At 43.0% G+C, this 20,549-nt stretch overlaps 1 protein-coding gene and 1 long non-coding RNA gene across 4 annotated transcripts in view; one reads left to right on the top strand and one right to left on the bottom strand.

Annotated features, from left to right (window-relative positions):
* The window catches only part of PTPRB (protein tyrosine phosphatase receptor type B), a 130,533-nt gene that overhangs the window by 21,226 nt on the left and 88,758 nt on the right, over positions 1–20,549 (bottom strand). For 2 of the 3 annotated variants that reach the window (NM_001205297.1, XM_005206432.5), the window contains 11 exon segments: positions 667–801; positions 3,327–3,403; positions 4,117–4,207; positions 4,810–4,891; positions 5,012–5,029; positions 5,130–5,213; positions 6,555–6,654; positions 9,922–10,028; positions 15,369–15,612; positions 18,160–18,309; positions 18,853–19,131. In NM_001205297.1, the coding sequence (NP_001192226.1) occupies positions 667–801; positions 3,327–3,403; positions 4,117–4,207; positions 4,810–4,891; positions 5,012–5,029; positions 5,130–5,213; positions 6,555–6,654; positions 9,922–10,028; positions 15,369–15,612; positions 18,160–18,309; positions 18,853–19,131 (1,367 nt within the window). 3 annotated transcript variants of the gene reach the window in all.
* On the top strand, positions 17,567–18,253 carry LOC132345281 (uncharacterized). Its single transcript, XR_009494512.1, has 2 exons — positions 17,567–17,730; positions 18,092–18,253. It is a non-coding gene; the product is annotated as an uncharacterized lncRNA (long non-coding RNA).

Below are 20,549 nucleotides of genomic sequence, written 5' to 3'. Positions count from 1 at the left end.
TGATGTTTCTCCCAGCAATCTTGATTCCAGCTTGTGCTTCTTCCAGCCCAGCATTTCTCATGATGTACTCTGTATATAAGTTAAATAAGCAGGGTGACAGTATACAGCCTTGACGGACTCCTAGGGGTAGAGCCAGTGACTCTGCCAACATACCTCCTCTCCCCATACAACAGAGGATGGTGCTGACAAGAGGCTAGGTAATCCTTCTGTGTCCTGGACACTTCTGATAATCCCCCTTGTTCAGTGGAAACATCTTTGACTGAAACTTCAGACTCAGCATCTGAACACAGCATCACCTGGGTTTACTATAGAGCTTTTTATAACTGGGTGGCTTTAATTCACTAACAGTGTTCTTGTATGATCCCTACTTTGTTTTCATGGGGTTTCTTTTAAGATTTTTTTTTTTTTTTTTGATGAGGACCATTTTTAAAGTCTTTATTGAATTTGTCACAATATAGCTTCTGTTATATGTTCTGGGTTTTTGGCTGTTTGGTATGTGGGAATTTAGCTTCCTGACCAGAGATTTTCCTACACTGGAAGGTGTGGTCTTAACCACTGGACAGCCAGGAAAGTCCCTACGGGGTTTCATTTCTATGGGGCGGGGAGTCAAACTCCATCCAAGGGGTAGGAAGCAAGGTTAGTATGACAGGAAGACCGTGTACTCACTCGGCCCTTCTCCACACACTGGGTCACCATGACGATGTTGTGAACATTCTGTTCCCACGCCATTTTCCAGAAGTCATCCTTGGTGCCGGGAAGAGGTCCCTGAGTTGCGATGTATTCTCTCCTGAAGTTGTTGCCCTGCAATGAATTTACAATGTGGGGACTCAGAAACAATGGGCCTCTTCAGAACTCTAAACAAAGGGGTTAGCTCTGTAGATTAGGTGAGATGTAAGTCTTTGCCAGGTCCCTGATTTGAAAAAGAGATACTAACGCGTGGCAAGGCTTGGGAGCAGGAAGGACAAAGGCCGGAACACCGACCTATTGTGAAGAGCCAAGGTCTTTTTTATTAGGTTGGGTTTATTCTTAAAGGCAGTGGAGGACCTGGGCCATCATTTAGAAAACACTTCACCCTCAGTTATGTGTGTGTATACACAATGTGGATTGTCTGAGGAACTGACGTTGCTGAGCTCTTGCCCTATTCAACAAACAGTTTTACTTATTTTGGATGCTTGGCTTTGGGATGTTGGTAAGAGATACTATGCAAGGGAAACTGAAGAGAAGAGAAGAGAACCCACTGTTTATTGAGCATCTACTCTATCACAAGCTCTGGTGGTGGTTTAGTCGCTAAGTCATGTCTGACTCTTTGTGATCCCATGGACTATAGCCTGCCAGGCCCCTCTATCCATGGGATTCCCCAGGCGAGAATACTAGAATGGATTGCCATTTCCTTCTCCAGAGGATCTTCCCAACACAGGAATCGAACCCAGGTCTCCTGCCTCGAAGGCAGATTCTTTACCAACTGAGCTACAAGGGAAACCCATAACAAGCTGTGGGTCAGGATTTTCACACATCTTACTGAATCGTAACCATAGCTCTATGAGCTAGGATATTTTCGCCCACATATTCTGCGTTCTAGCAACACTACAGTATTACTTGCAGATCCCAGCTGAAGCTCCTTCTCCTCTTGTCATTCTTCCGGGCCTCTGCTCTGTCACCTCTGCTACCCCCACCCCCACCCCGCCGACCCAAACACAGCCTCTCTTCTGGCGAATCCTTCTTTATCCTCCAAGTCTCAGCATGTTGCCTGCTCTGCTGAACTTTCCTTTATCTTCATCTCTGCTGGAGAATGTTTTCCCAGAAGCTCCTGTGGCAACCTCTAGCCTCTTGCTACTCAGAGAGGGATCCTCAGACCAGCAGCAGGGGGTCATGAGGCAGCTTGTTAGAGATTCAGAATGTCAGGTTCCACCCAGTCCTGCTGAATCAGAAGCTGCATTTTTTTTTCTTCTGGCATGTGGGAACTTAGTTCCCCAACCAGAGATCAAACCCACTCCTCCTGCAGTGGAATGCAGAATCTTAACCACTGGGCTGCCAGAGAAGCCCCAATCAGAAGCTGGATTTTAACAAGACCTGCAGATGATGCAGGTGTGCATTAATGTTGGTGAAGAACCGCTCTATCCTGTCAAGGGCATCACCTTGTCATTTTCTGATGTCCCAACTCTGCTGAGAGTTCCCAGGGGGTCAGGACTCCATCGGACCCTCTCTCTGTACAAAGCACAATGTCCAACTTACAGTTAGCACTTCATTATATAGTGTTTAGGGCTTCCCCGGTGGCTCAGCAGTGAAGAATCTACCTGCAATGCAGGAGTCACAGGAAGCCATGGCAAGCCACTCCAGTATTCTTGCCTGGAGAATCCATGGACAGAGGAGCCTGCTGAGCTACAGCCCATAGGGTCGCATAGAGTCTGACACGAGTGAAGTGACTTAGCATCCACACATATAGTGTTTGTGGAGTGAATGGAGGATTATTTAAGGTAAATATTATCCTTATATTTTTTGGAAAAGGAAATGAAGGTCCAAAGGATTGACAGAACTTGCCCAAGATCCCAGAGTCAGCAAAGGGCACAGATGGGATTCAAACGGGTCTACCCACATCATCTACAGGTCTTGTTAAAATCCAGCTTCTGATTGGGGCTTCTCTGGCAGCCCAGTGGTTAAGATTCTGCATTCCACTGCAGGAGGAGTGGGTTTGATCTCTGGTTGGGGAACTAAGTTCCCACATGCCAGAAGAAAAAAAAATGCAGCTTCTGATTCAGCAGGACTGGGTGGAACCTGACATTCTGAATCTCTAACAAGCTGCCTCATGACCCCCTGCTGCTGGTCTGAGGATCCCTCTCTGAGTAGCAAGAGGCTAGAGGCTGCCACAGGAGCTTTTCCACTGGAGGTGCTGTAGGAAGCTGGTGAATTGCTAGCCAGAATCTGAGCCCAGAGGTGTGACACAACCTTTGAGTTGTGTCTGTGGTTTTCAGAAATCCAAATAACTTTGAATTGGCTTCCCTAGCTAGGCCGCCTCAGCTGTGGAGATTCAGCTTCCTTAGGGAGCTCTAATCTTGACTAAGGGCTGCAGAGAGGAAATGACCTTTGAAAATGCCTCCTGGGCCCATTATCCTACAGGACTATAGCCATTGTGAAAGCTGGGCCTTAGCAGCGATTGACTAGGACAGCCTGCATTTTATGGCAATCAGACATGGCCTTTTTTTTTTGTTTCTTCTAAAATGTCCATGTTTCCAGACCTGAGAACAGTGGGAGTGTTGGAGAAGAGGTGTTTCCAGCATAACCGCCTGTCAAAGCCTCATCCCAATTGCTATGGCCCCGGGTTCACTTACAGGGATGTAGCTGGCATTGATGTAGTCAGAGCACGGGTCATCGTCCACGTTGGACAGCTTCACTCGAGAGGAATCATCTGGAAGGAAGTTTATTGAGAAAGATGTATCAGTGAGCCATGGGGTGATTTTTCTACTGTTTACAGAATGCTTTGCATTTGACGTGTGCTAGCTCTGACCCCCACCACAACCCCACATGGGAGACAGTCTCAGCTCCATTTTGCAGGTGAAGCTCACACAGAGTTGCACAAGTAGCCCAGAAACATCCAAGCAAACGAGCCAAATGCTCTTCTAAGTCCATCTGTGCTTCCCTCTGTAACACTAACAACATTTGTCTGATGGAGTGGCCAGCTCCTTTTCATTGTTGTAACGAATGCAGTTCAGAAAAGCTACCTTCAATTGCTTCACCCAATTGGGTAAGGATAATAAGAATAATATATGTAATATATATCTTTATATATGAAATAATTGCTAACTAGAGACTTTAAGTAAACCCAGGTTGACCCTTACTGTTAACCCTGTTACAGCTCTTAACCCTCCAAGAAGAAGCATCAGGACCACGTGATGAAATGTCAACAGCATGAGAGGTCTCTCTCTCCCAGCCAGAATTTCAGCTGGTTACCCTCTGGAAAGAAGTACAGTAACGTCCAAGTCATTTGTTTTTAAAGACATTTAGAACCTCAGGTCTTCCATATCTAGCTATACCAAGTTGCTTTAGCCCCATTTTTAATCACAGAAAAGGAAAGAAATGGCGAGAGGAAGGCGGTATTACAGATTTCAACACACAACTTACAGGGCAATATATTGTTGTAGCGATTTTTCCCTCTGTTCTCTGGCAAGAGTGCAATGTCACATGATTGGTTTCGACCCACGTCTTTTAAATCCTGTTAGGTCAAAAATAAGTTTGCATGTGAATAATGTGAAACAGAATATGGCAAACTGGACAGTCCTTGAGATACATAATAACATAACAATATGTTACACTAGCTGCATTTGTGGAATGTCTCCTATTCGACCAGGGGCATCGGCTGTCATCCCCACAACAGCCCTGGAGGAGGTAGTCTCATCTCCATTTTACAGAGGAGGCTCAGACAGGATAATTCATTTGCCTCGGGTCACACAGGTTGCAAAGCTGGGAACTGAATCCAAAGCCTGGGCACTTTTTACCCAACCACATTATCTCCCAAGCAAGCAAAAGGCCAGGTTAACTAACTGACAGCATCAGTTTGCATTTGAAGTCTGTTAATTCTTTCTTACCACCCGATCTGGGTAGCACTTTGTTGGTTATTCTGGAGATCAAACTGGCTTCTGAGACTAGGTGGTATATTGTGCAGGGAATGGATTCGGGCATGAAAGAACACTCAGTGAGACCCTAAGTGCCATTCTAACTCCTGAGCCCAACTGGGATGTGATTCCATAGTGAGGGCTGAAGGGAAATTCTGCTAAGAACCAGGGACGCTAAAACATCATTGCATCTGAGTTGTACCTCATATTCCTTGGATAGAAGATAGTTGGAGTCAGCCTGCAGCTTCATGAAGTGCCCTTCAAACTGATTTACTTTTATTGGGCTATGGTTAAAAACACAACAGAAAGAGAAGAAAATTACTGAAGAACAGGGAAAATGCCTTACCCAGCCCCAGTTATATTTCAAAATCAGACAATATAGTAATTAATGAGCTCTTTCTTACCAAGAAGTTTTCCGGTTACTGTGAAGAGAAGCCAAAAGTAGAAAGATCTTGTTAGCAAATTTCATGTAAGACAATCAACTCTTCTTTCAATAAATAAAGTGAAGGAAAATGTGCTCACCCTTTTTGGCCCAAGTTCAAGTGGACTGACAGTGGTCGATCCCGACGAATGCTCAGACGGGCAGAGGGCCTTTCTCGACCATGGCTGAAACACAAGGGAGAAGACTGATAATTTAATTATGAAATAATTTAAACAGATTTCTCCGTCTATGGTAAGGCTGGGCTTGCTTAGTCGCTTAGTTGTGTCCAACTCTTTGCAACCCTGTGGACTGTAGCCTGCCAGGCTCCTCTGTCCATGGAATTTTTCAGGTGAGAATACTGGAGTGGATTGCCATCCCCTTATCCAGGGGATCTTCCCAACCCAGGGATTGAACCCAAGTCTCCTGCATCTCCTGCCTTCCAAGTGGATTCTTTACCCACTGAGCCATCAGGGAAGCCCAGATTTTTCCACTTATGGTAAGGGTGTGCATGTTTGTACAAATATGGATTTTTCAGTACATGTATATTTTACACTCAGCCAACATCCCTTTGAGGGAGGGAACAGAAAGGAAGAACATAAAGAAACAGATTTTCCCCACTCAGAAACAGATCTTTGCAATAGCTGAAGATGTGTCTTCTGTTTTTGGCTACAGGTCATAATCACTTCCCACACTCTCAATAAAGCTTTCCTTAAAAAAAAAAAAAAAAGACACACACACACACACACACACACACACACAGTAAACCTTAGATGCAAGACATGACTGCAAAAGAGAGGACAATGTGCCAAAGAGAAGAAATTCCCTAAGGAAAGAGGGCTTGGCACTGGGGCCACATATGTTTAGTTCTTTTTGCTCCCTTCTTAGCTTAGCATGGCGGATAGGAACCACAAAACTGAGATGGCACCCATACTTTTCAGAATAGTTCAGAAAAGCATTTGGAAACATAATTCATAGACATCTCTGTCTTCACAAGGTGACTGAACACATACACATTCCCCCCCACCCCCCACCCCCACCCCGTGCCAAAGGAGCCATTTCACATTCAAATGAGGATACAGATGGCCCCTCATTCCTTTGGTAAGGATAAGATTCAGCAATGGTATGCAAAAAAGTGAGTCATGGTTTTAGGGTTTGACTCTTGTTTTTCTTGGACTTCCCTGGTGGCTCAGATGGTAAGGCATCTGTCTATAATGCGGGAGACCCAGGTTTGATCCCTGGGTTGGGAAGATCCTCTGGAGAAGGAAATGGCAACCCACTCCAGTACTCTTGCCTGGATAATCCCATGGACGGAGGAGCGTTGTAGGCTACAGCCCATGGGGTCGCAAAGAGTCGGACACGACTGAGCAACTTCACTTCACTTCACTTCTTGTTTTTCTTAAGAAACAAAGTGACTTAACCTGGAGAAATTAAATGATTTCTCCCTTCTTACTTTTTAGGAGAAAGAGCATTTTCAGTTGCATCTTTAAAATTCTGAATCCAATTACCAAAGGGAACTTGGTACTCACCTGACTTTCCGTCTGCAGATGAATAAGGCAACAACAGCAACGAGCATGCCAATTAAGAACAGACCAGCACTCACACCTTCAATAACTCCAAACAGAGGCTCTACAATGATCCAGAGGGCAACAAGAAACCCAGGTGGGAAAATTAGTGTTAAAAAACCAATAAGACAGCTGGGGGAACCCGTCTCCCTAGTGATGTTATTATAGAAGAATTCAAATGATGCCCACAGTAAGGCATTTACTGTCATTTAGTCACTAAGTTGTATCCAACTTCCCGTGGACTGTAACCCATCAGGCTCCTCTGTCCATGCAATTTCCCAGGCAAGAATACTGGAGTGGGTTGTCTCCATGGTATCTTTCTGACCCAGGGATCAAACCCGCGTCTCCTGCATTGTCAGATAGATTCTTTACCACTGAGCCACCAGGGAAGCCCAAGGCTTTTACTATCTAAAGCTTAGGAGTATACAGCTGAAAAGATGAAACATGAGCTACTACTACGTAATGGTGGGTTGGTCATTATACTTTTGAAATTAATGATGTTCAGCTTATACATTAATTGGGACTTCATTTGCGCTTGTATGCACAGCTTGGGGCATTTGAGGTAAAGGCCAGGAGTTTGCCATCAAGGTTAATATGCTATTTCATTTGTTACACAGCATCTGGGACATTAGCAAATCCAGTGAATTGCTCAATTATTTTAATGAAATTCCAGGTTTATTAAATGATCTGATATTGTCACTAGGAGTTTATAAGAAGGTAGCCCATTTTAAAAACAGTTTTTTGAAATGTAATTCACATTCCATACTATTCACCAATTTAAACTGTACAATTCAATTATTTTACATTCAATTTTGTAACATTTTTATCACCCCCAAGAGAAGCCCCATGCCCGTTAGCAATCATTCTCCATTCCCTCTCTCTAGACCCTGGCAACCACTAACCTACTTTGTCTTCATAGATTTGCCTTTTCTGGACATTTCGTATAAATTGAGCAATAAACATATGCTTTTTTGTAATTGGCTTCTTTCACTTAGCATGTTTTCAAGGTTCATCCATGTTGTGGCATGTGTCAGTATTTCATTCCTTTTTATGCTGAATAACATTCTATATTTTTTTAGCTATTCAGCCATTGATGGACATTTGGAGTATTTCTATTTTTTTGGTTATTTTAAATAATGCTGCTATGAATCTCCATATACAAGTTTTTGTTTTCATTTTTCATGGGTATATACTAAAGAGTGGAATTGCTGAGCAAGGTGTAACATTTTGAGAAACTGCAAAATGTTTTCCATAAAAACTACATCATTTTACATTCTACAAACGATGTATAAGGGTTCAGATTTCTTCATATCCTTGCTAACACTTGTTATTATCTTTTTGACGATAGTCATTCTAGTGGGTGTGAAGTGGTATATTATTGTAGTTATGATAATGTCTAATGATGAGCATCTTTCCATGAGCTTATTGGACTTATGTGTATCTTTTTTGGCAAAATGTCTATTTGGACCCTTTGTCCATTTTTAAATTGTGTTGTTTGTCTTTTTATTATTGAGTGGTGAGTGTTCTATATATTCTGGATACTTAACCTTTATCAGATACAAGATTTGCTAATAGTTTCTCCCATTCTGTGGGTTATCTTGTTTCACTTTATGGTGTCCTTTGAAGCTCAGGAGTTTTTAATTTTAATTAGGTCTCATTTATCTGTTTTGTTGTGGTTGCTTGTGCTTTTGGTGTCATAGCTAAGAAACCATTTCCTAACTCAAGGTCACAAAAACTTCCTCCTATGTTTTCTTTTAAAAGCTGGATCATTTTAGCTCTTACATTTAGTTCTATGCAGTAATTCATTTTTGAAGTGCACTTTAAGCACTTGAATTTGTTTATTCAATGTTGATTTTCAAGATTTAACAAACCAACATAATCATCTTTCTTTTAAAGTGGTTAATATTCCTTTTTTTGGATATATGTTTACTATGTTTCTTTACTGGACTATGTTCAATTTTTGTTGTATAACAATAATTTAAATAGGGAAGAATAATGTTTACAAATCCCATACTTAACATTAACTTGTAAGCAAACACATCTAAATCTTCTTAACTGTGTTCTGATTCCTTTTTGGTCTGAAAAGTGGGAGATTATCCTATATTTGGCATAAATAGATGGGAGTGTTTGTGAAGCTGAGTCATCTTTTGTCATGCAGCATGAGAGACTGTTTTAGCTCTAAAGAAGAACTTCCTGAGACCAAGCACTGTGAAAGGCTGGGTACAGGGAAAGGCTGGACAGATAATGGTACCAAAGAACAATGTGCTAAAAAATAAATCTATTCTCAGCATGTTGGAACTATTCCAAATCAGTGCAGTGCAGAAGTTAAGAGGTCAGGCAGAAAGTGCTAGAACCCAGCTCTGCTATCTTGGGCAAGTTACATAAACTCTTGGTATCTCAAATCCTCACCTTTAAAATGGGGGATGGTAATAGTATCTACCACAAAAGGCCGTAGTGAGGATTAGATAAATTATTCTAAGCACAATGCTTAAAACTGCAGCTCCGCAGAGAGGACAAAGAGTCAATATTAGCTACTATTATTATTCAGGGGCTTCCCTGGTGGCTACCTAGTAAAGAATCCACCTGCTAATGCAGGAGATACAGGTTCGATTCCTGGTTCGGGAAGATCCCCTGGAGAAGGAAATGACAACCCAGTCCAGTATTCTTGTCTGGGAAATTCCATGGACAGATGAGCCTGGTGGGCTACTGTCCATGAGATCACAAAAGAGTTGGATACAACTTAGCAACTAAAAAACAACGTTATTCAGACTTTCCTTCCAACACAGTTTAGAAAAGTTTCTTTCAGAAATTTATGTAAAGCCAAGTTAACATTTTTTTTTATCATGTAAAAGCAACATATAATAAACAAAAGGAAAAAAGTTCCTTCTAGTCTTTTTTTTTTCCTATGCATTTCTATGTATATATTTCATATACACATTCCCATTTACAACTTGAAAGCTTTTTATACCCACTTCTGTTTTGGCCTGTGTCAACTCTTGATCTGAATGTTCTTCATCCACTATTTTTTTAAAAAATCCATTTTTAATAGATAAAAAAATCTGGTACCTCTTTCTACCTTCTTGACAAGATAACTCCTTTCAGTCCACTCTGCTACAGAAGTTGTACAATTTCTCTAATCTACATCAAATCATGATCCTATAAAGATTACATTCCAAGGAAAAATAAATGATCCTCCCACCATCAGCCAAGTCCCCCGATCTCTTCTGGGTTGGGAAGCAGGGAGTCTGAGGTCTAGCCTCTTACTAGAGGCCCTTGTAGGTGATGTGGTGGTTGGCAGACTATGTCAGATGGATGAAAAGGTTAGCCTTACCTGACTCAGTGGTGATAGGCAAAGAGAAAAATGTGTCTGAATAGAGCGGTTTTGTGAATTCCTTCAGGTCCTCATCAAATAGCTGGGTGAAAGCCCGAATGCTGATTCTGGAAAGAAAACCAATTTGTTTAAGTACAAATTAGTGACTGACCACAGTAGGGCTGACTGGAGAATGTTTTCAAGGAGAAACAGGGTGGTCATCTGTTTGATATGCATGTAGGAGAGTGTATGAATTATGAAATCAGAAGGCCCTGGCTTTGTGCCTTCATGCATCATTCATCAGATATTTATTGAGCCTCCTCTGTCCAGAAGCCAGATATACTGCAAAGAATAATCCCTATCATCTCAAGGTTTACATTCTTGAATACAGAACTGAGCTTAGTAGGCTGAAGTCATAGGGCAGCATGGGAACAAAAAATCACTTTCTAACATCTAGAGTATGAGCTGCCACATAGGTAGTGAGCTCCCAGTCATTGAGGGGGTTTAAGCAGAGACTGGAGAACCAGCTCTCAGGGGATCTGCAGGATAGCAGCCTGGCACTAAGTTAAAGATTGGCTTGAGCAACCTCTTGAGCCCATTCTAACCTGAAGTTTTCCAGACTGTAGGTTTACTGAGAGTAACAGGATTGGTTTATAGGGGGAAACTTTTTCTAGGGTTAATTTAAATCATATGAGAATGAATGAATGTCTCTTTTTTTTCCTTAAAAAAGAAATCTAGATTTGCTTAACCCAGAAGTATCTGGGCACATCCTGTAATAATGCTGAAGCATTATTATTACCAGCATTAGCCAGCCAGGACAAACTGTTCTGACCTTTTCCCCTCTCCTTCTAACTCATGTCTAGGTCTAAGTATAATCTCCTCAATATCATCAAGATTATATTGATCAACCTCGTCTATAATTTCCACGTCTAAAAGACACCTTCCAAGCCAAAAGTGGTACTTCCAGGAATAACAGACTATTGGTGGAGGTATTATGCAATGTCCCCAGAGAGTAACAAGCAGTCAACATGTACTACTTGGAAGGGAAGGAGCTGGTGGGCGTTGCTAGTGTATCGTAGCTTTGGACGTTGAAAAGAGTCTCTCCAATGAAAAGAGTTTCTTTTATTTGTATGGTGATTTGTAAGTGTGAAGAACTTTTACAGACATGATTCTATTTGACCATCTCTAACCTCTCCAGTATCAGAAACTTATGATACTACTTCAGGGATTTGGAACCTGAAGCTTGGGAAGATTGCATTTCTCACTCAAGACCGTAAAGAAAGCTGGTGAAAGATAACCAAACTCAGGATTTTCTGACTCCTAGCCCAGGGATGGCGGAGCCTGGTGGGCTGCCATCTATGGGGTTGCACAGAGTCGGACACGACTGAAGCGACTTAGCAGCAGCAGCAGCAGCAGTCCAGATCTCTTTCTCTTGGCTTAATTGTGGTTTAACAGCAGTGACTTCTGTTGGAGGGCTGTAAAAGGGCCTGGGCTGGGAAACAGGGAGTCTGAGGTCTAGTTCTCACTATCGCTGATTAGATGAATGGTTCCTAAAGTTCTTTATGATTCAGTTTTCTCATCTGTGAAAATAAAAGCACTGGGGCTGTAACAACCTTGACAGGTTCTGCTCTGGAATTCTAAGATTCAAAGGTGCAAATGCAAAACACAGAATGGGTCCAGATGAATTAGGGCCTTTAGGAACCCAGGAAGGAGATAATGCAAAAGCTCATTGCATTTACTATAGCTCTTGCAGTTACTGTAGGCTTGGCTTAAAATTAGGCTATCAACAGGAACTCTGCCCTTAGAACCCTTCCAGTAATGGATGTCACAACCACATTCCCCAGCCCAGTACTTAGCACGCATCTGGAATCCTGTCCCATCCTATCTTCTCATTTTTGTCTTCCTTACTACCCCTTGATATGACCCTCACTTTGAAACTGGATTATTTGGGTTTGTTCTTCTCTAAGCAATTTGTGTATTTCTGCCTCTGCACTATGACTGTTTCCTGAACTGTGAATCTCCTTTTGCCCCTATATCCACGTTTGCAAACCCTTCCCTACTTTTCAGTAGCCAGCCAAAATGATACCTCCTTCAAGAAGACTTTTGGACCTTCAGAGCATTTATTTACCTACAGCCCTCTTAGGTCCTTCAACATTTTTGCTATATTTTATAGACAGGTCTTCTCTATATGCATATAAGATTATTTTAATGAACTGATATGTAATGGTAAGTTTTTCAACTTTAAATATGTCCAGAATCAGAATTCTACAAAGCTATAGATCATGTGGTTCAATTTCCTTCGTTTGAGGAAAATGAGGTCAACAGGAAGCAGATTATCTGATCGTGGTCACATTGCTATTCTATTTAGAATAGAAAACAAAGCCAGATCAGCACTTCCCCAACCTCTGCGCTGTTTCTCGCCCATCATGATCTACCCATTCTCTTCCCATATGGAACAACACTATTATATACCCGGATAACAGGAACCCAACAATGAACAGGAAGACGTTAAATATTTGTTGGTATAATAAACTTGCATATCAGCTAAACCTAGCATTTTCCATTTCTTGGCAATCCTAATTTTTCTTTTTCCGTGTTCCTTCCTGTCTACCTAGTCTCCCTGGGAAAAAGATGCCTGATAGCACTGAGGGTCACTATGGTGATTATCATTGTGAGACAGGCATAATTCTGCCTGCACGGAGCCTGGGTTCAGCAGCTACCACACAGGTGGCTGCTTGGCATATGGTTCTCCATGCTCATATCAGGTATTATCTGCCTGGTATGCTTTTCACAGGAGTGAACTAAATATATAGAGAGAAAAGCCGTATCCTAGAAAACACATTAATGCAGCAGGAGTTGATTAAGCTATAATCAGAATGTTTAACTTTTCATAGAACATCTTGGCTCATTCCCTTATTTGCTCATAAACATTTAATGGCATCTCTTTTGTGCCAGGTACTTCCCATATCATTTTGTAACCAATGTCATGTCTGTCTCCATGATTTAGTCTGTGAGCTTTTGCAGTCTAGTGAAGAAGGTAAAAGTGTTACTCACACAGTAGTGTCCAACTCATTGCGACCCCATGGACTGTAACCTGTTAGGTTCCTCTGTCCATGGGATTCTCCAGACAAGAATACTGGAGTTGGTTGCCATTCTCTTCTCCAGCGGATCTTTCTAAGCCAGGAATCGAATCTAGGAATTTCCTGCATTGCAGGTGATTTCTTTACCGTCTGAGCCACCTGCCATTGCAGGAGACGCAAGAGATGTGCGTTCCATCCCTGGGTTGGGAATATCCCCTGGAGGATGGCATGGCAACCCACTCCAGTATTCTTGCCTGGAAAATCCCATGGACAGAAGAGCCTGGCGGGCTATAATCCATGGGATTGCACAGAGTCAGACATGACTGAAGCGACTTAGCATGCAGACACAGAGACTGGGTGCACTGGAAGTGGAGCTGAGGGCCCCACTGTCCAGGTGTGGGTTAACAGGGGTAGCTCAGGGCTAGTTGTGGGTTGAGCTGGCTTTTCAAGTGTATGAAGGAATTCATCAGTCAGACAAGAGAGTGGAAAGCTTCCCAAATAGAGTGAAAAGAATGTGTAAAGGCTCAGAGGTATAAGAGAGACACGTCAGATTTCAGGGAACTCTGAGGAGGGAGGAGTAGTAAATGGGTGGAGTGTATCAATACTTGGAGCGAATGGTGGGGGACAAAGCTGGTGGGCAGATGGGAGCAAGAAGCCTGGGGCTTTGTGTACCCTACTCTGCGATCTTCACTTGCTCCTAGAAGTGAATGGGAGCCACTGAAGGAACTTAATCTAGAAGGGACATGACTAGGTCTGATCTGTCATCTATATGACTCCTCAGGATAGTCCTGTGATGTTTTGCAGATGAGAAAAGTGAGGACCAGAGAACTGAAATGCTGTTTACAAGGTGACACAGCTAAGCAGTGGCCACACTGGAACCTGAGTGCAGGGGCTCTTCCTAGGACCTTGGCTGCTGTGATGGACAGGAAAGAGTGTGCTGGGTAACTGGGGCCCTGGTCCATGCGTGAACTCTCTCTAGCTTCTTCTTCTCTTTCTTAAATGTGGGAATCACTCATCTTCTCTCCTCTCTCAAAAAGCAAACAAACAAAAACAGCTCAGCTTTCCAACTCACAAAGAGAAAAGAGCCCTTCGAGAGATTTCCTCAAATTTCCCGGAGCCCAGTTGACCAAGGGGCTGAGGCATTTCTTGAATCTAATAAGAACTAAAGTATCTTGGCTTTCTGATCTCTTTTATATTTCTCTTTGCTCTGAGATCTCGTCTTCTTCAGGTAGGCTCATATAGCTTCTTCTTGAAGCAAACATCGCTAGTGAGCTTGTGTGTGTTCACTCTGGAGGTGCCAACCTTGGGGCGCGGTAGCACTTTTGCGGTGAGTCCTGGGTGGAGGCATCTGTGCGGAATTCCTGTCCAAAGGGAGCCATCGGTTTTAGGGAAGATGTCGGCTTGACTGTGTTGATGCAAGGGAGGGGTGAAGAATGCTCTCGGGTATGATGTCACATGTCACTGTCTCCTTTTGGAGCTGGCAGAAAGGTGTCTGCTGAGTTCAGGGGTAATACTCAAAACCTGTAAGGGTTAATAAGAACCGGGCACTGACCAACCAGAATGGAGACTGGCCCATAGAGAACCTGATTGGCTGCCATCTGGCTGGACACCAGGTCTGCTGACACCTAATGGAAGGCATATCATCTGCAAAAGCACTAATCCTGGATTCCTGCAGCCTTGTTTCCAAGATGGCAGCCTAGGTTCTCTATCTCTTGGGGACCCAGGTTTGGGATGCTGTGTATACTTATTCTGCTTTCTGGGAACACGGTGTACATGAAGGGCACGGCTAGTTCCTACAGCTGGAAGGGCCTGTTGGCTGCAGGAGTACTCCCTGAGGCCAAACCAATTAGCTGCTCCTTTTCATCTGCCATCTTACTGGGAGGAGAGGGTGGTTCCATTCATTAAGGGGCCTTTCCCTTCAACAGTTCTATCTGGACCAAAAAGAATATCCATCTTGTTATGCCTATTAGCAGGCAAATAAATAAGTGTAATTCCAGTCCTCACTAAAAGTGGGAAAAAAAAATCTCATATTTCTTGAGTCTCCCTAAACTTAATCTTTCTACTTGGACATTTTCATAGGTGTTAACATGGTAAATAAATCACCTGATTCATCCTAGAGAAGTTTTAGGAGAAAGAACAACCTATTAAGAATCTTCAGTTCTTCACATAATGAATGGAGCTTTTGCACAAGGCCAAAGGCCCTCTTTATCCATTCCCTGTGAATGGAGGCAGGAATACAACCTTTATAAATTAGCCAGTAAAATGCAGAGCACTCTTGTAACGTAGGTTATTAATATACAGGAACTCATGTGCATCAGACGCCCCGACAGCTGAGCGCCCGGTGATGGAGCACGTCCCTACTGGTGAAATGATGGTAATACATCTAACCTGTAGGCCGTGCGCGGCTTCAGCGGCCCGTCACAAAATTTTTGCTGATTAGGATCACATTTTCCACCCAGGCTCTCCATCTCTGCTCCAAGCTTAATGTTGAAACTCTTAGAGTTGCTGTCAGGACTTTCGGCACATTTGCTGGCAAAATAATCGGTCTGATACACCCGAATGGAGGCGTTGTGCCTGTATTCCAGGTAGGAGGGCAGGGGGTGCTGTGGCTCTGGCTTCAGCTCATCATTGCCTGGAGGAAGAACACCCACAGTGAGGGACTGACTTGTGACTTCAGGGATTTCTAACTAGTTTCTGAGGTTACCTTCCCCACCCACTATCCCTAGTCATTCCTGGAGTGCAGACTCTGTGATCCTCAAGGGTGTTGTGAAATTCTCCCAGGGAAATTAATCTAATTCACTTTTTCTAAAATAAATAAAAAATTAAACATAAATAGTGTATATACAACATTTTATATATGCATATGCCAAACACAGGGGCTTCCTGGGTGGCTCAGTGGTAGAGAATATGACTGCAATGCAGAAGACACAGGTTCAATTCTTGGGTCAGAAAGACCCCCTGAAGGAGGAAATGGCAACCTACTCCAATATTCTTGCCTGAAAAATCCAATGGACAGAGGAGCCTGGTGGGCTACAGTCCATGGGGTCACAAAACAGTCAGATACAACTGAACTACTAAAGAGCAGCAGCACATTATCATTTTTCTAGGAAATAAAATATGCATATATGAAAGGGGGGCTCATGCATCAGATGGTCACGTGCCACAACTCCAGAAAGTTGGGTACTCCCCATCGTGAAAGTCAACCCACTCAACAAGCTCTCTACTTGCCAATAACCATTGTAGCTGAGCGAATAAGGAAATCCCTGTGACCTGGGAAACGGGGAAAAGATAAGAGAAATCAGGCCTGAGGCCAGAGCAGTTGCCTTACATGCATGCTTCCTGCGCCACGCCCAGTCTGAACTACTCCTTGTCCTGCTCTGTTATCTTGAGTACAATTTAATCCTGGCTCAATTCTGGGCCCTTGTGCAGAACACTTCCCAGAACTCATCTCCTGTCCACCCAGCTGCTGTGTGTTTTGGCAGGGCAAACTCACTTTGATGTTGGCCAGAGGAAAGCATAATTAGGAAGAAAACTATTATAGAGATTGGATACCATGTACAGTGAACTCTAAGGAGTGATATGGTGGGGGTTCTTTGCGTCCTGGATTCTTGTTTGATAAAATTTGCTCAAAATGAGTGGCTCTTGGAAATATCATCTTGTTGGATGTAGTTAAAAGGAAGGTTGCCTTGAAGGAGAGTATATATGCTATAAATGACATTAATGTGAGCCGGTTTGTTATCTTAGATCACCAGGGGAGCACAGCCCATCTCCATGGACATCAGTCATTGAAACCCACCTGGCTGGAGAACACAAGGCTAAATTTGGGGGTGTTTTTTTTTTTTTGGCTGCTGAAATATTTAGGTAGCAAAACACTATCTTCATTGCAGCCTACTTAAATTTAAAATCTCTTCACAGTTCACCTACTTATCTCCAACTACTATGTGTGAGGAAATCTGGGATGCAACACTGACCCTTGAAATTATTGAATTAATTATGCATAACCGGCTTTAGTACAATTAAATAAAATACAAAAGTACACATGTGCTGAATCACTTTAGTCGTGTCTGACTCGCTGCAACCCTATGGACTGTAGCCTGCCCAGATCCTCTGTTCATGGGATTCTCTAGACTGGAGTGGGTTGCCATGCCCTCCTCCAGGGGATCTTCCCAACCCAGGGACTGAACCCATGTCTCTTACATTTCCTGTATTGGCAGGTAAGTTCTTTACCACTAGTGCCAACTGAGAAGCCCTAAAAGTACCTAGCGAGACTAAAAATACCATTTAGCTCCAACATTTGTCATGGCAGGTTTAAACCTTCCCATTGCCCACCAATGAGTTAAAATAGTCAGGGAAGCTTGAGAAACTCCAGTGCAGCATCTTAAACAATTATGAAAAATATATGACATGCAGGATATATTAATATCATTCCAGACACAAACATCTGTTGTGGAGAAATAACACACAGGACCTCAGTGGCAAAAACACATATGGAAATGTGTGTCCCCAGATACAAACTTCTGAGGATGATCTGATAGATGCTGATGTCATAAGCACTAGAGCTCTTACTTGGTTGAATGGAATGTTATTATAAGAATCACCTAGAATTTGCCTGTTACATAAGAGTTAGGTAACACTGAATAATTTAGTAGACTCGATAATGAAACATATTGAAAATTCAGTACAGAAAGGAGGGATGCTTTTCATGCTCAGTTTTTCCCTCTTTCAAGCATTTGAGCATTTTTGTGAATTGGTGAGTGGCTTGGGAGTATATGATTGGTAGAGGGATTTGAGACAGGGAGTGGGGAAGACAGACAAAGCACGTTGCTGCTTAATGGCAGAATAATGGAGCTGAATGGGACTAAATGAGTAGTAAAGACTGAATGAGTCAGCAAACGCAATGCATTTCCAACAGTGCCTGCAACAGCAACAAGTAAATGATGGTTATTGTGATTGTTGATATAGTTGCTATTATTACCCATTTAATAATTAAATCCTGCAAATAATAGGCTTCCAGTAGGTTTTCTTTTTCTTGTTACATCTCGCTGCATCCAGCAGAGATACAGTGAAATGATATAAAAATTAAGTTTTCTTCTTTTAAAAACTTGTCACAGAAGGAGCTCCCACAGCTGACTTTGGAGAAAGTAATCCTGTGTTTTGGAGTTAATTCATGATCACTTACCATCAGCCTCTCTCACCACCACTGTGAAGTATTTCACAGCTCCATTGGTGTCGCTGAACCAGCTGCAGTTGAAAGTAAAGTTGATGGAAGATTTGCTAATTAGTACATCCTTTTTATTCACACGAATATGTGGAGGTGGAGGAGGGGGGCCTGGAAGAAGGATGGGAAAGGAACCAAGAAGGGTCACAATTATGCTTTTGAATATAAAATATTAGTGAGATGAAGGTCTTCACTCACCTACATCAGGCTGCACGTGTGTTGTGTGTGTGTGTGTGTGTGTGTGTGTGTGTGTGTGTCTCTAATGCTTGGAATCAAGAAAACCTCCTCCTCTCCTGAAGGGAAGCAGGCAGAGGAAGTGACTTGCCGGTAGCACATTAAACATAATGAAAGAGGCAGCTAGCTCCTCAGCAGGATTTCCTGAAGTTTTAGCATCAAATTCCTTAAAAGCTCTATTATGGCTCTTTCTACATCAGGCAAAGAGATGTATTTAAACACTAATTCATTCAGGTTCTTTAAGACCATTTAACTTGTTTACTGCCAGGATGCTTTACACAGAGAAATGTTTATACTTCTCAGAGCCTTTTAGTCCTCTTCAAGTGACAGCAGGACTCGCTAATGTGGAAATGAGCCATACACATGTGAACAAGGGTGATGGGAGCGCAGAGGAAGGCACACACCTCCAGGGACACTTACGGTCTATCATGGTGATGGTGCTGTCTTCAACCACCTCGCTGGTCATGCCGGCCGACTGCACCTTGATAGACACCAGGTACCTCTTATGAGGCACTAACATCATGATGTTAAGCAGAGATTTTTCTTTCTCCAGCTTTCTGGAGAACTCAACTTCTTGAGTGTCCATTTTCCGGCACTCAATGCTGTACCCATCAAAGTCAGAATCGGGAGGGATCCAAGAACAGGCAATGGCTGTAGAGTTCTGAGGCCGGCAATGCAGGTTCTGTATCTTGTCTGGCTCTAAATAAAAGAGAGGGAGAGACACTTCACAACTCTGGGAGACACGTTTTTAGTTCCTTTGACTCCAGCTAGCTCAGAGATCTAAATAAATAACTCTCGATCTTCATGTGAACTGCTTTTCATAGGTCTCCAAGGCAATTTCTGCCTACTAGGCCTCCTCACTTTGAGAAACACTGAAAGTTAAAATGCTGTCCCTTTAGAAAAAACCACCAGGTGCCAGTGTGATTGCAAACAGAAATGTAAACAGGGACACTGAAACCAAGCATCAGATAGAAGGCAGGAGTCAGACAGAAGGTGGGGCAGAGTAGCCTAGAGGTTAATAGTGCAGCTCGATCTGCCTGAATTCAAATTCTGTTTATCAGCGATGCAATCCTGGGCAAGTGATTTAACATTTCTGTGGCTCATCTGTAAAGTGGGGAAGTTAAGACTATCTACTTCATGTGGTTGAGCTTCCACCATGGCTCAGTGGTAAAGAATCTGCTTGCCAATGCAGGACATGCGAGTTCAATGCCTGAGTCAGGAAGATTCTCTGGAGAAGGAAATGGCAACCACTCTAATATTCTTACTTGGGAAATCCCATGGATGGAGGAACCTGGTGGGCTACAGGCCGTAGGGTTGCAAAAGAGTCAGATGTGGCTTAGCAACTAAAGAACAAACACTTCATGTGCTTGCTGGAATGACTCAATGAGTTCAAATGTGCACAGACACCTAGCACAGGGGCTTGCATGGTAATTGCTCAATAAATTCTAGTTCTTTTTTAAGAATATCTTTTATTTTGGGCTGCACTGGGTTTTCTTTGCTGCACACGGGCTTTCTCTCCTTGAAGCAAGTGAGGGCTACTTTTTAGTTGTGCTGCACAGGCTTCTCATTGCGGTGGCTTCTCTCACACTGGGTCAGCAGTTACAGTGCACAGGCTTAGCTGCTCCACCTTGTGTGGGGTCTTCCCAGATCAGGGATCAAACCCATGTGCCCTGTGTTGGCAGGTGGACTCCCAACCACTGGACCACCAGGGAAGTCCAGATGTTAGTTCTTACAATAAGGACAGTAAGAAATGGCATTGCTGCCTTGCTACCTTCTATGTCTGGCTTCTGTCCCTCTCTTCCACTTTTGCCTGCCCTTCTCCACTCACATGCCGTACTCCAGGCACTGAAACCCCTGTGCTTCCCCGCATACACCAGACTCTTCCACGCCCCTGTTTCACGGCCCTGTGCTTATGGTCATCCACTTTCTTCTGCCTGACACAGTGCCTGACTCAGTGGGGACTTGAATGGCAGGTGATTTTATCTGTTCTTGTGAGTGACACACCCATAAAGAAAGATTCAGTCTGAAAGAAAACCAGTCATGTAACTGTGCAGGTTAATAACCAAACTGTTATTAACAAAGACTACCCTGTTATATAAGATCTTCTGGGAACTATG

The sequence above is a fragment of the Bos taurus genome, chromosome 5 (genome assembly GCF_002263795.3).
Source record: "Bos taurus isolate L1 Dominette 01449 registration number 42190680 breed Hereford chromosome 5, ARS-UCD2.0, whole genome shotgun sequence".
In the NCBI taxonomy this organism is placed as follows: Eukaryota; Metazoa; Chordata; class Mammalia; order Artiodactyla; family Bovidae; genus Bos; species Bos taurus.
Note: the sequence above shows the minus strand (reverse complement) of the source record. Positions and strands in the feature narration are given on the sequence as shown.